General features: G+C 38.8%; 1 protein-coding gene across 1 annotated transcript in view; it reads right to left on the bottom strand.

The window, feature by feature from the left end:
- DNAH8 (dynein axonemal heavy chain 8) overlaps positions 1 to 16,338 on the bottom strand; it is a 363,394-nt gene that overhangs the window by 9,585 nt on the left and 337,471 nt on the right. Inside the window, exons 90-91 of the mRNA XM_025418650.3 lie at positions 13,070 to 13,222; positions 12,803 to 12,992 (exon numbers count right to left, since the gene is read on the bottom strand). Coding sequence (XP_025274435.3) covers positions 12,803 to 12,992; positions 13,070 to 13,222 — 343 coding nt within the window. The remainder of the gene's footprint in view (positions 1 to 12,802; positions 12,993 to 13,069; positions 13,223 to 16,338) is intronic.

Here is a 16,338-nt window from a genome sequence, read left to right as displayed (position 1 = left end):
GTAGCTGCCAAAAGAGCAACCTCTCTGCTAGTGAAACCCCTTGCTGATGGCTCAGGTCCCACTGCAGAAGAGGGAAGCCCGTGAGATTATTAACAGCTGATCACAGAGTGTTGGGGGAGGTCATCAAGAGGACATGGCCACTGCCTGACCCGTGAGCTTTACCTGGGCAACTGGAGGCTCATCATCCCCTCTCTTGTCCTTACAATGTGTGTTCCACTTGCCTTTCCTGCTCCCAGAAGCTGCCTGAGGGATGTAGCCTTGAGATAGTGATGCATTGTTGAGGCCATCTGGTTGGTATACATGACTGGACAGTTAAGTCCTCTATGTAAACTTTTAACATTTGACAGGTGGGTACAGAGATCTATTCGGCTTATGGCCACCCAAGATAAGCCTCTTATGTAAGTGCCTTTACTTATAAAACCTGCCACCTACCAATCCAGAGTGGCCTGCCTCTTCCTTCAGTCTCTCTCTGTCTACCACATATGGGGGCTGGTTTCAGGTTACACCCAGGAAGTTGTCAACCAACAATGACCACAATGATAATATCCAGTTCTTTCTTGGAAGTCCCTCCACAAATGTCATTTTCATCACTCAACACTAAACATGCCTCCATGTAGCATATTAGACACTGTGTAACCAGAGTAGTTAGAATTCAATCGACCCTATTTTGTGATATTTTAAAAGTCATCCCTGATCTATGAATCTGCAAGGCCATAATGCACAAGACATGAATCTTGTTCTTAACCACCCATCTGTACAAATTGAATAATTGAATTTTTCTCTAACACTTTAAATTCTGTCTAAGTTGCATATTTAACCTCTCTCCATATGGCATTCAGGACAATGACTAGGTGCCCGATGATGGATGAGTGGGATTCTCTCTCATGTAACACACACCTGCTTTGAAGACGTCAGCCATTGTCAGAAAGCTCTGAAAACCTCTAGTGCCGTTAGGGAAAGAGTATCTCCTATCTTCTCCCTACTGGGGGATGTGCATGATGTTGTCTAGTTTATTTCAACAGTACGCCTCCTGATGTTTAGGTAGCAGTCTTAGTATATTGGTAGGTGGAATCTAGAACACAGATTATCTTGAGCTGCTAAGAAAGGGAAATGTGAAATAAATGTATTTGAGGCCTTGAGAGCGGAGGGTAGGGAACTGTTCCCATGCCCCATTCCCACCCAGAGAACGTGGAGAAGATACACAGTTTTTCAAGTCTTGATAGTTTTGTTTTGGCTTCCTGAATAAAAAGACATGATCTTGTGGAATTCAAACTGTAGTAAATCCACTGAACTGCTCATTATTGAATTTAAAAAAATGAATGACCATCTTTCTTGTAGACTAATATCAAGGCTAATGGAATCAAAATCTGTGTTTTCTGAAGCCTGTATAATTTTAAAAGACTATTGATACATTTTTCTTTATAAAAACTTGAAAAGCAGTACTTTTGTCTTGGCACCAATTTAGTTTTAATAATTCTTAAACCAAATTTCAATCATCAGTGGTGGAAAAGTGATTCATGCATTCATATGCTTGACTCTGAAGTGAGAAACAAAAAGTTGGAGGAAAGTCTTCACTAATAATAACCTTCTGTTCTTCATGAGATTTAACCACCCACATGGAAATGGGTGATTTGACTATTCAAACATCTGAGTTGCATGTGGTCTAAAAGAGATGTTTTTTTTTTTTTTTAATTTTCCCCCTTCAAACTCATACAACACAATGGAATCTTAAAACACTTGTCACGTTTGTTCTTTAAAATTTCACTATTAAGCTGGGGTTATGCTTGAAAAATCACATCTAAAATAACACTTGTTATGTCTTAATTCCTATAATAGTAGTAACCCAACATTTCAGCAAACTAATTACTGTTGTTTGACTTGTGCAGTCAGTCGGCTTAAAGAAAGCTGTAGAGTTCTTTAAATATCATTTCAAACAAGGACTAAGAAAAGCCAAAAAAAAAATATATATATATATATAACTAATAAGGAAGGTTGCTTGTCTCAATTTGATCTGAGGAGGTTGGTATTCTGTAATGATGGTCCTATCAGCAATTTTTTTTCTTTAATAAATGAACCAATCCTTATGTAATGGGCCTTTGGTTGGGCAGTATTTCCTGTCTTATTAGTTACCAAGCTTCCCAGTAGCATCTCCAAAGATGAGGAGAAATGATGTTCCTGCCACAAGTGTATGACAGGCAGTTTTTCCCCCAAATGAGAAGCAAATGGAGTTCATTAGTAAGTTAAATAAAGGTCACAAATCATTAAACAAAGATGGGGTTGATCCACCCAATTGAATAAAAAGGTACCAGGCACCTTTCCTGATGCTTTGCCAGATGATGTAAGGTGGGGATCTTAAACTTGGCTAAAAATTAGAAATATCTGGGAAGCCTTTAAAACTCCTGATTCCCAGGTCACAACCTAGATCAATAGAATCAGAATCTAGAGGTGGGACCCCAGCATTAGCATTGCTTCAAGGCAGGGCTTCTCAAACTTCCATGGTCATAGGTATCAGAAGGGAAGGAACTCTTATTAAAATGCAAGTTATGATTCAGTAGGTAGGTCAAGGGTGGGGGCCTAAGATTCTCCATTTCTATCAAGCTCCCAGGTCACACTGATGCTGTTGGCTAGTGGGCCACATACTGGGTAGCAAGTCTAAAGCCTAGTTTCTTCACACATTAGAATGACCAAGGGAGCTTTTAAGAAAACTAATTGTACAGACTCTAGAGGCTTCATCACCAGAGGTTCTGATAAAATTGGTCTGGAGCCCCAGGCATTGCTATATATTAAAAGTTTCCCAGATGATTCAATTGTCGAGGTAGGACTGAGAACCACTGTTCTGTAAAAAGATCTGCACAGCAGGCTATTGACAGGTCACTGATCCACATTTGTTTTAAGAACAAATTTGACAAGTAGGAGCAGAAATGCCGCACAGTACAAGCAAAATATTAGGAAGGCTGTTAGAAGTACGAGTGGACTCCTTCCACAGCCCCATGGCCCCCTGAGACATATATATTTTCTCTGTGATGCTGTTAATCCAGGATACAGTTGGCTCCAACAGAACCTAAGTACATGTGGGAAAACTGGGGCTACTTCTGGTGTCTGCTTAATCCACCATGTCCCATGTGCCAAAATATTAATGACCTGAACTACTCTATCTTCTCTATGTTCTACTTTATGCTTTCTTTTCCTTGCCCCACCAAACCTTTCCATTGTTCCCTCTGGAGTGGGTCTATGGTTAATCAACTCTCCCATTTTTCCACCTCTTCACAGGGACATTCCCTTCATCATCTTCCTCTTACTGGAGCCTTCCTCAACCCTAAAGACACAGTACTTTCTCCATCCTTTATGAGAATCTCTGCAGCTCTGCCAAGCACACCCTTTGGCCACATGCTCCTCTCTACCAAATATGACCTGCCCTGTTCCCTGAGCATCCTCCATCACCTGGGCCTCTTTGGCCTCCATTCAGGATCTTGACCTCTTCGTTCCCTGACCTCACCATTTCTGAAGACCTGAACTCCACCTTTCCTTCAGTTCTTTCCTATGTAGTCTAGATCCATTCTTTTCATCACTTGCCCAGAAAAACTCCAATCCTAGATGAATCCAAATGTCCCCCTTCTTACACCTGTTTCAGGCTGCTGAATTATAGTCAGGCCATTACACAGTTGCCACTAGCCTTGATGGGATTCTCAAAGCCACCCAGCAATCTTTCCTTGTGCCTCTCAGGAGCCCACTTTCTTAAACATCTGCCATTCTCCTAAAATATCCTCTGACACCTTCTTGCTCCCGAGATCACTTTGCCTCCTTCTTCAAGGAGAAAATAGAAGGTGTCAGGTGGGAAACCCCTTAACTTCTTACCATCAAACTGACAAACTCAATTGTATCTATATTCGTTCATCCCTTATTACTCTTACAATAATGGGTATGGTGTCCCTCCACACCCATATGCTTGGAGTGCATCCCTCCACTCGGGAGCCATCCCCTCTTTGCTTCTCTTATCCCTCTCTGTTATCTTTGCCATCTCTATCTATCTCTATCTCTATCTCTATCTCTATCTCTATCTCTATCTCTATCTATCTATCTCTATCTATCTCTATCATCTATCTCTATCTCTCCTGGCTTCTTCCCATCTGTATGTGAATAGATTAAAGCCTCTCCTATCATTAGAAGAAGAAAAAAGGAAATAATTTCTTCTTACAACTACTCCTCCAACATGCTTCTTCTCTTCAAGGCCAAATTTCTTGAGATAATTATCCTTCTTGTCTATACTTTGTTTCCCCATTTCCTATTGTCTCACTCACTCACATTGAAGTCTGACTCCTTCCTTCCACCTTCACTCCACTGACGCTTCCATTGCCAACAGTGTCCTTGTTGATAAAGCCATCTGACCACTTTTAGACCTATCTTACTTGACCTCTGGCAGCATCTGTCACTACTTCCTACTTTCCCCTCTTGTCTAACACGACACTAGGATTTCTGGGTTTCCCTCTTCCAAGCTGTTTGGATGTGAGAGGACCATTCACAAGAGTTGGGTGATCTGGAGGATGGTGATACACAGCAAATATAGCAGAATCTTGATAAGGATGGTTTAGAAGGAAGATGACCAAATGATAGAACTGGTGAGGTTCACAGGAGGATGGAATATTCTACATTGGCAGGTAGAAGTGAAGAGTCAGAATCTTAAACCAGGACTTTGGATGAGTCAGTCCTAAGTAGAGATAAGTAGTCGCATCTGTGAGAATGGCTAATGTCACCCATGTGGGTACCAGGATCAAGGGCAGAACTTGCTTGAGAAGAGCCTGAGTCTACAAAGTAGACTGAGAAGCAGTCCTAGGAGAGGCAGGAGGAGAACCAAAAAAGATAATGAATGAAAGCCAAGATGTGAAAGTTTCCAGAACTGGCATCCTAGTTTGGTTAAGGGGAATGAAGTTGGCAAGGAGGTCACTAGTTTTCATGGCCTTGCAGATAGCAATGTTGAGGTTGTCCAGATTACAAATTAGACAGTTGGTAAGGAAGATAACAATGTGCAGAAACTAGAATTAGAATTATAAGGGATGAGGTTGTGACTGAAGCCAGGTTCATCTAAGCCCCTCCCACATGAAAGCAAGGAAGATGGGTTGTTACTCAATCTGGAGGCATTTCTGAGATGTCCACAGTCCTCCTATCATTCTGTGGTTTGAGGACAGAGCAGGTAGGTGCTATCATTCAGGGTTTAGAACCCTGAGGTTCACCTGGCTTCCCTCAGATGTCAGCTCTGGTTCAGCAAACAGTAGCTATGAGGCATGTTTAGGATTGTTATGGGATTGGAAGAGATCTCCTAGTCCCTTCCAATCCTAAAATTCTATTAACCCCCCAAATGTCAGGCTTTTATAATGAGAGTGCTAGTTAATGATGTTGCCCTGAAGACAAATACATAGGCCAGAGGTTGTAGATGATTTTTACCGTAACAAAAGATAAAAGGACAAAAAGTAACCATCCCCTTGCTTCAGCAAAATTCTTGGAAAAATCTTGGTTTGTACTAGTGTGTAAGTTGTCATTGATATCTACTATGACATACTGACATGGCTTGTTGAGACACTGAGGAGAAAACAGAAAAACTAACGCAAGTTGGCATCCAATTGGCATCAAGCTCCAGACTGAGTTAAACATTTGGAGAATAAGGATACTGCATGGTTCAATCTACTATAGAGGTGTGAGGCCCAAAAAAGCACATTCAACCTCTGCACCAGCAGCACCTGTGAATCATACCTAATGCCAAATGGTAAAGCATAGCTATCAAATTACGAGGTTTTGCAAGGTGGTCTATACCCACTTGAATTATACTCATAATTCACAGTCCACACTTATGACACAGACACACACACAAACTAGAATCAATCATGTGTACATAGTGCTATGGAAAGGTGTACCTGTGGGAACCAGAGGCCAAATAAATTCTTCAAGAACCCTGAGAAGACAATCTTAAACAATATGTGAACATGTGTATCAATGACTGATGGGAAAATCCAGTGGAGCACAAAGGTTTTCTTGGGAGGCTAATCCATGCACTGTCAAAAGCTGAGCCATTGAACAAATATTATAGGGTCATGGGTAGAGAAAGCTTGACCATTTTAATAATCAAACCTAATTGCCACATGGTTGAACTCATCAACTGCTACAAGAAATTATTGTGAAGGGGGCTGAAAATATTACTCCATGGTGATGGACTCAGCCTCTTCAAGTAAGACTGACAAAATACCAGGCCACCATGAGGCAAAGGAGCAATGCTATAAATAGCATTATCTTAGGCACAGACTGGAGTGCACACAAGTCCTGTCACATGTCATTGTGGCAGTGTGGACCTTGAAGTCACTTAGGCCTGAGGAACAATCATCAGAGGCATGATGGCAAACACATATCAGACAGTATTGGATGCCATATTACATTATAAGAATACAAAACAAATTGTCATATATGAAAATGTTTTTTCATATATTTTATAGCCTAGGTGATTTTGACGATACATCTCTGTGATGAAACTATGGCCTCATTGCAAACTGCATTGTGTTTTACTTAAACGTGTATTTTTTTTTAATTAAAGAAACCCATTTGCTTAAATATCTTGTGCCAAAGAAAGAAGCTTCATCAAAGGGGACTAGGTTAAAAGATATAAAACCCATTGGGCAGCCTGGGTGGCTCAGCAGTTTAGTTCCGCCTTCAGCCCAGGGGGTGATCCTGGAGACCTGGGATTGAGTCCTACATCAGGCTCCCTGCAGGGAGCCTGCTTCTCCCTCTGCCTGTGTCTCTGCCTCTCTCTCTCTCTTTCTGTGTCTCTCATGAATAAATAAAATCTTTTTAAAAAAGATATAAAACCCAGGAGATATAGTCATGCTGAGAAATCAATTATTGATGTCAAATAATGACCAGAGATGCTTTCAACTGGAAAGCACTTTATCTGCTTACACACTGCCTGTGAACATGCATGAAGTTGCTGTAACCTTTATGTTTTCCAGATTTGGTCAGGTAGTATGGAACAGAAAGTTATTTGTCTCTTGTGTCAAAAGAAGGAAAAGGAAGCAGAAAAGTGATTAGCATGCAGAGAAAGTTGGCCTCCATTCTTCTAGGCTACAAATGGAAAGCAGTCATAGATAAGGATGTATGTCTGTATGCTTGTATGTAAAGGTAGCATGCTTGAATAAGTCCAGGGCTTTCCAAGACATGGAGAGCCATTAGCGAAAGAATCAAAGTTTAAGCTGAAAACAGAAATGAAGAAAAGAGAAAGGATTAGTATTATTAACAAATAAAGACAAGAAAACTGAAACGTATGTCTGTATTTGTATTTCTTTAAATGTTCTGGTTTGTAACATTTCTTAACAAATAGTAACAATGAAAGATTAGTTCATATTAATACTTTGCTGTGTTAAGTCATATTTCTAATGGGAAAAAAAGCAATCATTGAAGTACAAGACTTAGCTTGTCTGCATCTGTGGAAAGCCAAGGATCAACCAACCCCTCTCTCTTGGTTTCCGAATTATCTAAAATGCACTCAATAACCTCACATCTTTATAAAAAATCACTGATCTTTACCCCTCTCCTGAACTCCCAAGTCAGCCAACACACCTCTCTACCTGGATGTCCTACTAACACTAGCTGACAATTTTAGTAGGAAAGGAAGGGAGGAAACTTTCCTCCCAACCTGTTCCTCTGCCAGTGCTCCCTGTCTTATACCAGGCCTTCAAACTCAACCATTGTCAAAGATTCCCCCATTTAATCGTTCCATCAAATCTGTCTCTTCCTCTTCACCTGGTTGAGGTCCCAGGCTCTCTCCCTTGGACTTCGTAAGAGTCTCATTGCTCTGGACCTCCATAGTTTAGTCTATCCCCTACCTTCTCCTGGGATTATCTTCTGATTTCTGTGGACTTCTAATTGCCTTATGATGTGGCCTAACCTCCCCCAGAAGACTCTGAACTCAAACCTCACTGCCCCCCACCTATGCTCCCTCTTCCTGAGCTCTGGCCACACTGCTGTCCTTCTTTCCCCATGCTGTGTCTTTGCTCAGGTCTCTGGCTGGAATGCCCTTTTCTCAAGTCCCTGAAAATCCTATGCTGTGCTTCCTGTACAAAGCTCTTCGGGAGCCCTGCTTTGGCAGGATTCATCTCTCTGTACTACTGTGGCACTTAGTTCTCACCTGGATGGAGCACTTATCACATTATGTTAACGTTGCTGATGGGCCTGTCTTACCAATCAGATTATGAGCTACTTTAGGGGATGAATTGGGTCTCAAATCTCTCTCTATTGAAAGCACCTAGCAGAGGGGCTGGCAAATGGAAGATGGTTAGACAATCCTAATTAAGTTAAGTGTTATTTCTTCAGTCCCTCAAGCCAGGAATTACCTGGTGACAACTCACTCAAATTGAGGGCTGGTAAGGAGGAAAGAGAGACTTGTAAGTAGATTCACAAAGTCTGAGAACCATAATAGAAGTGTTTCCTCCCTAAATTCAATGGAAGTTCTGGGAGAAAAATAGATAAGTGAAATCTGGGAACTGTCCTTTATAAATCTAAAGCCTATTGAAGTAATAGTATCTATGTATAGTTTTGTAAGATAATATACAGAGAACAATTACAGATATATCATTTTAAAAGATTATTTATACAAAGAAAACTGCAAAAATTTTAAGTGTCTATACACTTACTTGATGAATTTTCACCAAGAGAAGAGCCATGTAACTAACATCTAAATCAAGAAATGGAACATTCGTAGACCTTCAGGTCATGGATCTGTTTTGCCTGTTTTATATGGAATCATATGTTATACATACATCACATATAGATTAAGATGTATGCAGTAAAACACATTGTAATGTGTTCTGTTTCACTTCCTTCACTTAATATTATTTCATGAGATTCAACCATATTGTGTGATTGGCAATAATGCTTCCTAAATTTGTATGTGTGAATACTTCTTAGATTGTATTAATGCAGCCACAAATGAAAGAGGAGAAGTAACAGCCAGCACTACAGAAATACAAGCAAATGGAAGAGAATATTATGAAAAATTGTATGCCAACAAATTGGACAGCCTAGAAGAAATGGCTAAATTCCTAGAAACATATAAACTACCAAAACTGAAACAAGAAGAAATAAAAAATTTGAACAGACAGATAATCAGCAAAAAAACTGAGTCAGTAACCAAAAACACCTCCCAACAAATAAAAGTCCAGGACCAGATGGCTTCACAGGCAAATTCTACCAGACATTTAAAGAAGAGTAAATACCTGTTTTTCTCAAACTATACCAAAAAATACAAAAGAAAGGAAAACTTCCAGATTTATTATTTTAGGCCAGCATTACTCCAATACCAAAACCAGATAAAGACACCATGGAAAAAGAGAGCTATAGGCCAATATCTCTGATGAACATAGATGCAAAAAATCCTCAATAAAATACTAGCAAACCTAAGCCAACGATACGTTTAAAAAAAATCATTCACCACAATCAAGTGGGATTTATTTTGGGGTTACAAAAGTGATTCAATATTCACAAATCAATCAATATGATATATCCCATTAGTAAAAGAAAAGAATAATACGATCTTTTCAATAGATGCAGAAAAAGCATTTGACAAAGTACAACATCCATTCATGATAAAAACCCTCAACAAAGTAGGTTTAGAGGGAACATATGTTAACATAATAAAGGCCATCTATGAAAAACCCACAGTTAATATCATCCTCATTTGGGGAAAACTGAGAGCTTTTCCTCTACAGTCAAAAATAAGACAGGGATGTCCGCTCTCACCACTTTTATTCAATATAGCACTGGAAGTCCTAGCCACAGCAGTCAGATAACAAAAAGAAATAAAAGCCATCCAAATCACCAAGGAAAAAGTCAAACTTTCACTATTTGCAGATGACATGATACTCATATAGAAAACCCTAAAGACTCCACTAAAAAACTGCTAGAACTCATGCATGAAGTCAGTAAAATTGTAAGATACAAAATCAACGTACAGAAACATGTTGCATTTCTATATACCAATAACAACACAGCAGAAAGAAAATAAGGAATCTATCCCATTTACAATTGCACCTAAAATAATAAGATACCTAGGAATAAACCTAACCAAAGAAGTGAAAGACTTGTACCCTGGAAACTATAAAACATTGATGAAAGAAATTGAAGGTGACACAAAAATTTGGAAAGACATTCCAGGATCATGGATTGGAAGAACAAATATTGTTAAAATATCTATGCTCCTCAAAGAAATCTACACATTTAATGCTACCCTTATAAAGATACTAGCAGCATTTTTCATAGAACTAGAAAAAACAATCCTAAAATTTGCATGGAACCACAAAAGACCCTAAATAGCCAAAACTATCTTGAAAAAGAAAAGCAAAGCTAGAGGCATCACAATTTCAGACTTCAAGTTATATTAAAAGCTGTAGTGATCAAGACAGTATAGTACTGGTGCAAAAATAGGTACATAGATAAATAGATCAGAATAGGAAACCCAGAAATGAATCCACAATTATATGGTCATTTAATCTTCAATAAAGCAGGAAAGAATATTCAATGGTAAAAAGACCATCTCTTCTACAAATTGTATTGGGAAAACCTGGACAGCAACATACAAAGAATGAAACTGGACCACTTTCTTATACCATACACAAAAACACGTTCAAAATGGATTAAAGGCCCAAATATGAAACATGAGACCATAAAAATCCTAGAAGAGAACATAGCCAGTGACCTCTTTGACATTGGCCATAGCAACTTCTTTCTAGTTGTGTCTCCTGAGAAAGGGGAACAAAAGCAAAAATAAACTATTATAACTACATTAAAATAAAAAAGTTTTGTGGTCTGCAAAACTAAAAGTCAACCTAAAGAATGGGAGAAGATATTTGCAAATGACATATCTTATAAAGGTTTAGTATCCAAAATATAAAAATAATTTATAAAACTCAACACCCAAAAGATAAATAATCCAATTAAGAAATTGGTCAAAGATATGAATAGACATTTTTCTAAAGAAGACATACAGAGGCCAACAGCCACATGAAAAGATGCTCAGTGTCACTCATCATCAGGGACATACAAATCAAAACTATGCTAAGATGCCACCTCACATGCCACTTCAGATGCCACTTCAACAACACAGGAAACTACCAACGTTGGCAAAGATATGCTGAAAGGGGAACCCTCTTGCACTGTTGGTGGGAATGCAAACTGGTGCAGCCACTCTGGAAAACAGAAAGGAGGTTTCTCAGAAAGTTAAAAATAGAACTACTCTATGATCCTGCAATGGCACCACCACTCAAATAATACAAAAATACTAATTCAAAGGGATATATGTACCCCGATGTTTACAGCAGCATTATCTACAACAGCCAAAGTATGGAAACAGCCCAAATGTCCACCAATTGATGAATAGATAAAGAAGAGGTGTTATACACATACACACATGCGCACGCACACACACACAACGAAATATTACTCAGCCATAAAAGAAATGAAATCTTACCATTTGTAATGACGTGGATGGAGCTAGTATTATTATGCTAAGTGAAATAGAGAAAGACAAATGCCATCTGATTCCATTCATATGTGGAATTTTAAAAAATATTTTACTTATTCATTCATGAGAGACAGAGAGAGAGGCAGAGACACAGGCAGAGGGAGAAGCAGGCTCCTCGCAGGGAACCCGATGCGAGACTTAATGCCTGCACCTGGGATCACTCCCTGAGCTGAGGGCAGATGCCCAACTGCTGAGTCACCCAGGTGCCCCCATATGTGGAATTTAAGAAAGAAAATGAACAAGCAAAGGGAAAAATACACACACACACACACACACACACACAGAGAGAGAGAGAGAGAGAGAGAGAGAGAGAGAGAAAGGCAAACCAAGAAACATACTCTTAACTATAGAGAACAAACTGATGGCTACCAGAGGGAAGGTGGGTGAGGGAATGGATGAAATAAGTGATGGAAGTTAAGGAGTGCATTTGTTGTGATGAGTATTGGGGTGATGCATGGAAACGAATCACTATATTGTACATCTGAAACTAATATTACACTGTATGTTAACTAACAGGAATTTTAATAAAATCTTTAAAAGAAAGAATTACTTGAAGTAAAACTATTGTAGTAAAACAAGAAGTTGTCATGTTTCAGAACTTTATGAACTCTATGAACTCCACATTTTATAAATCTGAAACACTGACCATGGTAGTTTTTATGAGCTTACCAAATTGTATATAGTTTATTATTACGTCACTAGACATCTGGTCAGTAACCAAGTAAACATTTCTAGAGTGAAGGAAGAAATACAGCAGAATCACAAAGTACTTTTTCAGGGGGAAAAGAACTGAGGAGCGGGTGGGGACAGACTCTACACATTCACTCAATAAAACTTCCGCCACATGATCATTTTCAAAATCAGTCTAATTTTCTGAAATCTAGAAACAATTTCTGCATATTTTGATGCTTCATGTTTGTCATTTTCACGAAAATTTAAAACTAAGATAAGAAACGAACAAAACTTTATTATTTCACATGTCCTAAACACAGGCTTGCTGAGGTAGATGAGAAGAACAATGAAAGGTTTGCCTCCGTTATTGTGCACGCAATGGTAGAACAAATTCCAGATTGAATTTGTAAACAAATACAGAAGGATCATCTGTAGTTTCCAACTTCTGAAAACATGTGTCCAGCACTTAGCAAGCTGTACCTCTATACTGTTGTATATAATATGTATTTATCACACAGTGCTACTACACAACTACCCTCATCCTCCAACACTGCCCGCTCTCCCATGAGCACATACCTTGAGGATTAAAGAAACCAGTCATCCAAAATACGTTGGGCCTCCCTTCAAATATCCAAGTAGAAAACTGAGCATTTCTCTCCAGAAGTTCAGTAAACCAGAAGCCCAGTGTGGATGAATCCCAGGACACTCTTTTCCAGATCTGAGGTATGCGAGCATCATACATGTTGTCCAGGGCATCTCTCAAATTCTGAAAAAGAGAAGTTAAAATATAAGAATGAGAAAAACCAACAAAAGAGGGAAATGATAAATGATATCACAGCTCACCTCACTCATAATGATTGTTCCTTCAATGGCCAATTTTAGGTCACTCAGGCTACTGCGAAGTATTGAGATGACTTTTTGCATTCTGTCAATTTCTTGTCTAAGAAATATGTTCATTGAATTAAGATGTCCCATCTTTATCAAACGAGCTTTCACCTTGAAAAAAATACAAGAAAGGAATTTTTAAAAATCATCTGTCACTTCTCTTCCAATGACCTCTCCTTTCTCTATTCTTTTTCTTCCTCTGGATATACCTCTACTAGCCCAAATGGATTCTAAAATATCTCTTGCAGAACCAAACTTGACATTAAATTCCTTATTTTCCAGGCCTCAAAAACTACTGTTCAATTAAAATGGTTTTTATTTCCTACTGATTGTACTTAGTTGATAATTGGAAATGTACTTTAAAAAGCTGAAACAAAATTGTACCTTTTTCCCTTTCAAAATGATTAAGTGCTAAGTGTCAGTTAAATATTCTCTTGCAATCCAACCTTTGTAAGAGTACAGTTTGGTATGTTTTTTTTCATAATGCTTACAGAGTCGTTATTAGAAATGTCACAGAAAGTTAATATGGCCAAAATCTTTACAGAGCAGTTACCAATGAATGATTGGTTGCATTTCCTAAGATCATTGTTGCCTTGGCTAGGGTGACTAAAAGAGCCTCTCCTAATCTAATCAATGAAAATATTTGACTTTGCAGGAGAGCCATTAAGCACCTGTTATTTGTTCCTTTTGGTATATCATTTATTGATCATTTTGAAGAGATCAATATAAAAGCATCTGGTTCTGGGAATAATAAAATGTAACAATTATTGGAAAACAAGCCAATATATATATATACACATTTGAATTTAGTGACCCATACCCAAGAAAAGATTGACTATGAATATTGGCAAGAACTTACACAGAGATCTGAACTTTCTGCTAGTCTCAATTGAAGAGATGCCGGTATAGGAGGGGTAAGGATAGCCATATGAAGTGAGAGAGAATTTAGAGAAATGTACCAGTCCATAGAGTCACCAGAAAGTCAGTCAACTGTAGGATTCTCAGCTGGAGATGCCCATGGCCCCTTCTGGAGTCATGGAATGTTAGAGATGATGGGTTTCAGGCTCATGTGGATTATCTTCCTCATTTTATAGAACATGTTTGCTAGTGTGATGCTGAAGTGTCCCACTCAGCAGTGGACACCTCTGCTTTCCTGCAGCTGGGCCACTTCTAATGAGTGAGGAATGAAGAGGGGAAGCACAAACTCAGGGAAGCCGTGATATAAAACCTGACAGCTGGGTGGGAATATCTGGGCAGGTAGAGCAATGATATTGAAACCCCAGTCAAACATGCTGGTGGAGGTTCATAAACCCAGTCACTATCCCAACCTTCACTCATTCTCCTAAATTCCTGATTCTGGAACTTACATTTTTGCAGGCTCTACTGCCTCGTTCTCCTCTCGAACCCTTCAGCCTCCAATGGCTGAATAGCATAAATATCACCCCCTTTAAATCATGACTACTCTATCGAAATTCACACTGAAGGAAAAAGGAAATTATGGAAATACCTTTGCAACCCCTACAAGTGGGAAATTAACCCCAGGCATATTGGCTACAATGTCACATCAATAGACCAGGTACCTTTTAGTATATTGACAGCCCCAAACAAATCACCTTGCCCTACTTACAGTTTGAAATGAGAAACTTATTTTGCAATAGAGACTTGCTTAGGGAAAACTTAAACTCTTGAAAATCTAATCTTAGTACTCATTTTATTTTGAAGATGGTTATTGTTCCAGCCTAAAATTATCTTTGTATTAATAGGATGAAAGATCTGCTGCAGTCTTACATAGGATTTTCATTATGTTTCTGGGACCAGGTAGTCTCTTCTTGAGAGATGTGGCTCTGTTTTTACCATGGAAGTCAATAGTATAATTATATTTCAATTTACAAAATTCACTTTACAGCCACATTTTCAAGAACACATATCTCTCTTCTATAAAATAAAGGACACTAAAAGGTAAGTGATCTTAGAAGAATAAGCCATTTTAGATGCCTTAGTACAAACTCCTTCCCATTTAGCAAACCACTTAGTGACATCCCTCACATTCAGTCCCTGCTAGGATATTGGCAGAACAGAGAATTTGGGGAAGTGGCCCTGACCAAGTCTGGATGGCTCAAATTATCCCAAGATCCTGCCCATCCCGCCTCCAGTAATACCAACCTTGTGGTCAGTCTAGTCATCACAGTGACTAGTGAGTTTTATCTCACTTTCACATGCTAGTTTTTAAAATCTTTGAAGGCAGGTTTTTATGCCTCCTCTGTCTCCTGAAGATCACTTACAATGAACATTGAAAGTATGTACTTACATTGTGTTCCCATCTAAAAATTTATTTACTCCCTTTACTGTAACTATCTCTATGTGAATAATTGATTTTAGTATATTGGCCAAATGTCTCAGTACCCATTTACATAACAGAAAGAAGAACTGTTTTAAGAGGCAAGAAAATCTGTCCCTTTTTTTGTTGTTGTTTTGTTTTGTTTTTTGTCGTTTTGTTTTTTTGGTGTTGGAGGTACTCATTTCAGTGGGTGGTAGCCTGTAACTCAAGCAGCCTACGGGCTCCTAGCTGAAGAGTTCATATTTCCCAGATGTGAGGATGCAAGACAGGGTAGACACAAGACAGTTGTTACAGCAGCACCAGGGCATTAGCCTGTCCCTTCTTGGTTAAAGAGCTAAACTTGACTTAGCCACATCCAGGACTCTCCGACCATTGGCAATGAGGAGTGGAGGCTGAGAACAGGAGAGAAGAGCCCTGTCTTCTTGCATGTAGAAGGAGGCCAAGTTGGAGGACCTTTCTCAGACTTTCAAGTGCCAGAAATTTTACCACAATTAAATATTTTTTTAGATCAGTAGTTTTCAAAGTGTGACCTGGGACCCCTGCAGGCCCTGAGATCCTCTCAGGGAGTCTACAGAGTTCAACTTTTTCATAGTAATACTAAGACACCATTTGACTTTTTAACTCTTCTGCTCTCAGGAGCGTACAGTGAAGTTTCCCAGAGCTACATGACTTGTTGGTATCACAACAGATTGAATACAGAAGCAGATATGAAAATCTACCTGCCTTCTATTAAACAAGACATTAAAGAGCTTTGTAAAAATGTAAAACAATCCTACTATTCTCAAATGAATTTTTTTGTCTTGGAAAACATACTTATTTTTTAATTAAAATGTTGTTTATGTTAACATGTAGGGTTTATTACTGTTATTTTATAATAAAATGATATACA

This window comes from Canis lupus, chromosome 12 (assembly GCF_003254725.2).
Source record: "Canis lupus dingo isolate Sandy chromosome 12, ASM325472v2, whole genome shotgun sequence".
In the NCBI taxonomy this organism is placed as follows: Eukaryota; Metazoa; Chordata; class Mammalia; order Carnivora; family Canidae; genus Canis; species Canis lupus.
The sequence above is the reverse complement of the archived record's forward strand: the minus strand, read 5'-3'. Positions and strand labels throughout refer to the sequence as shown.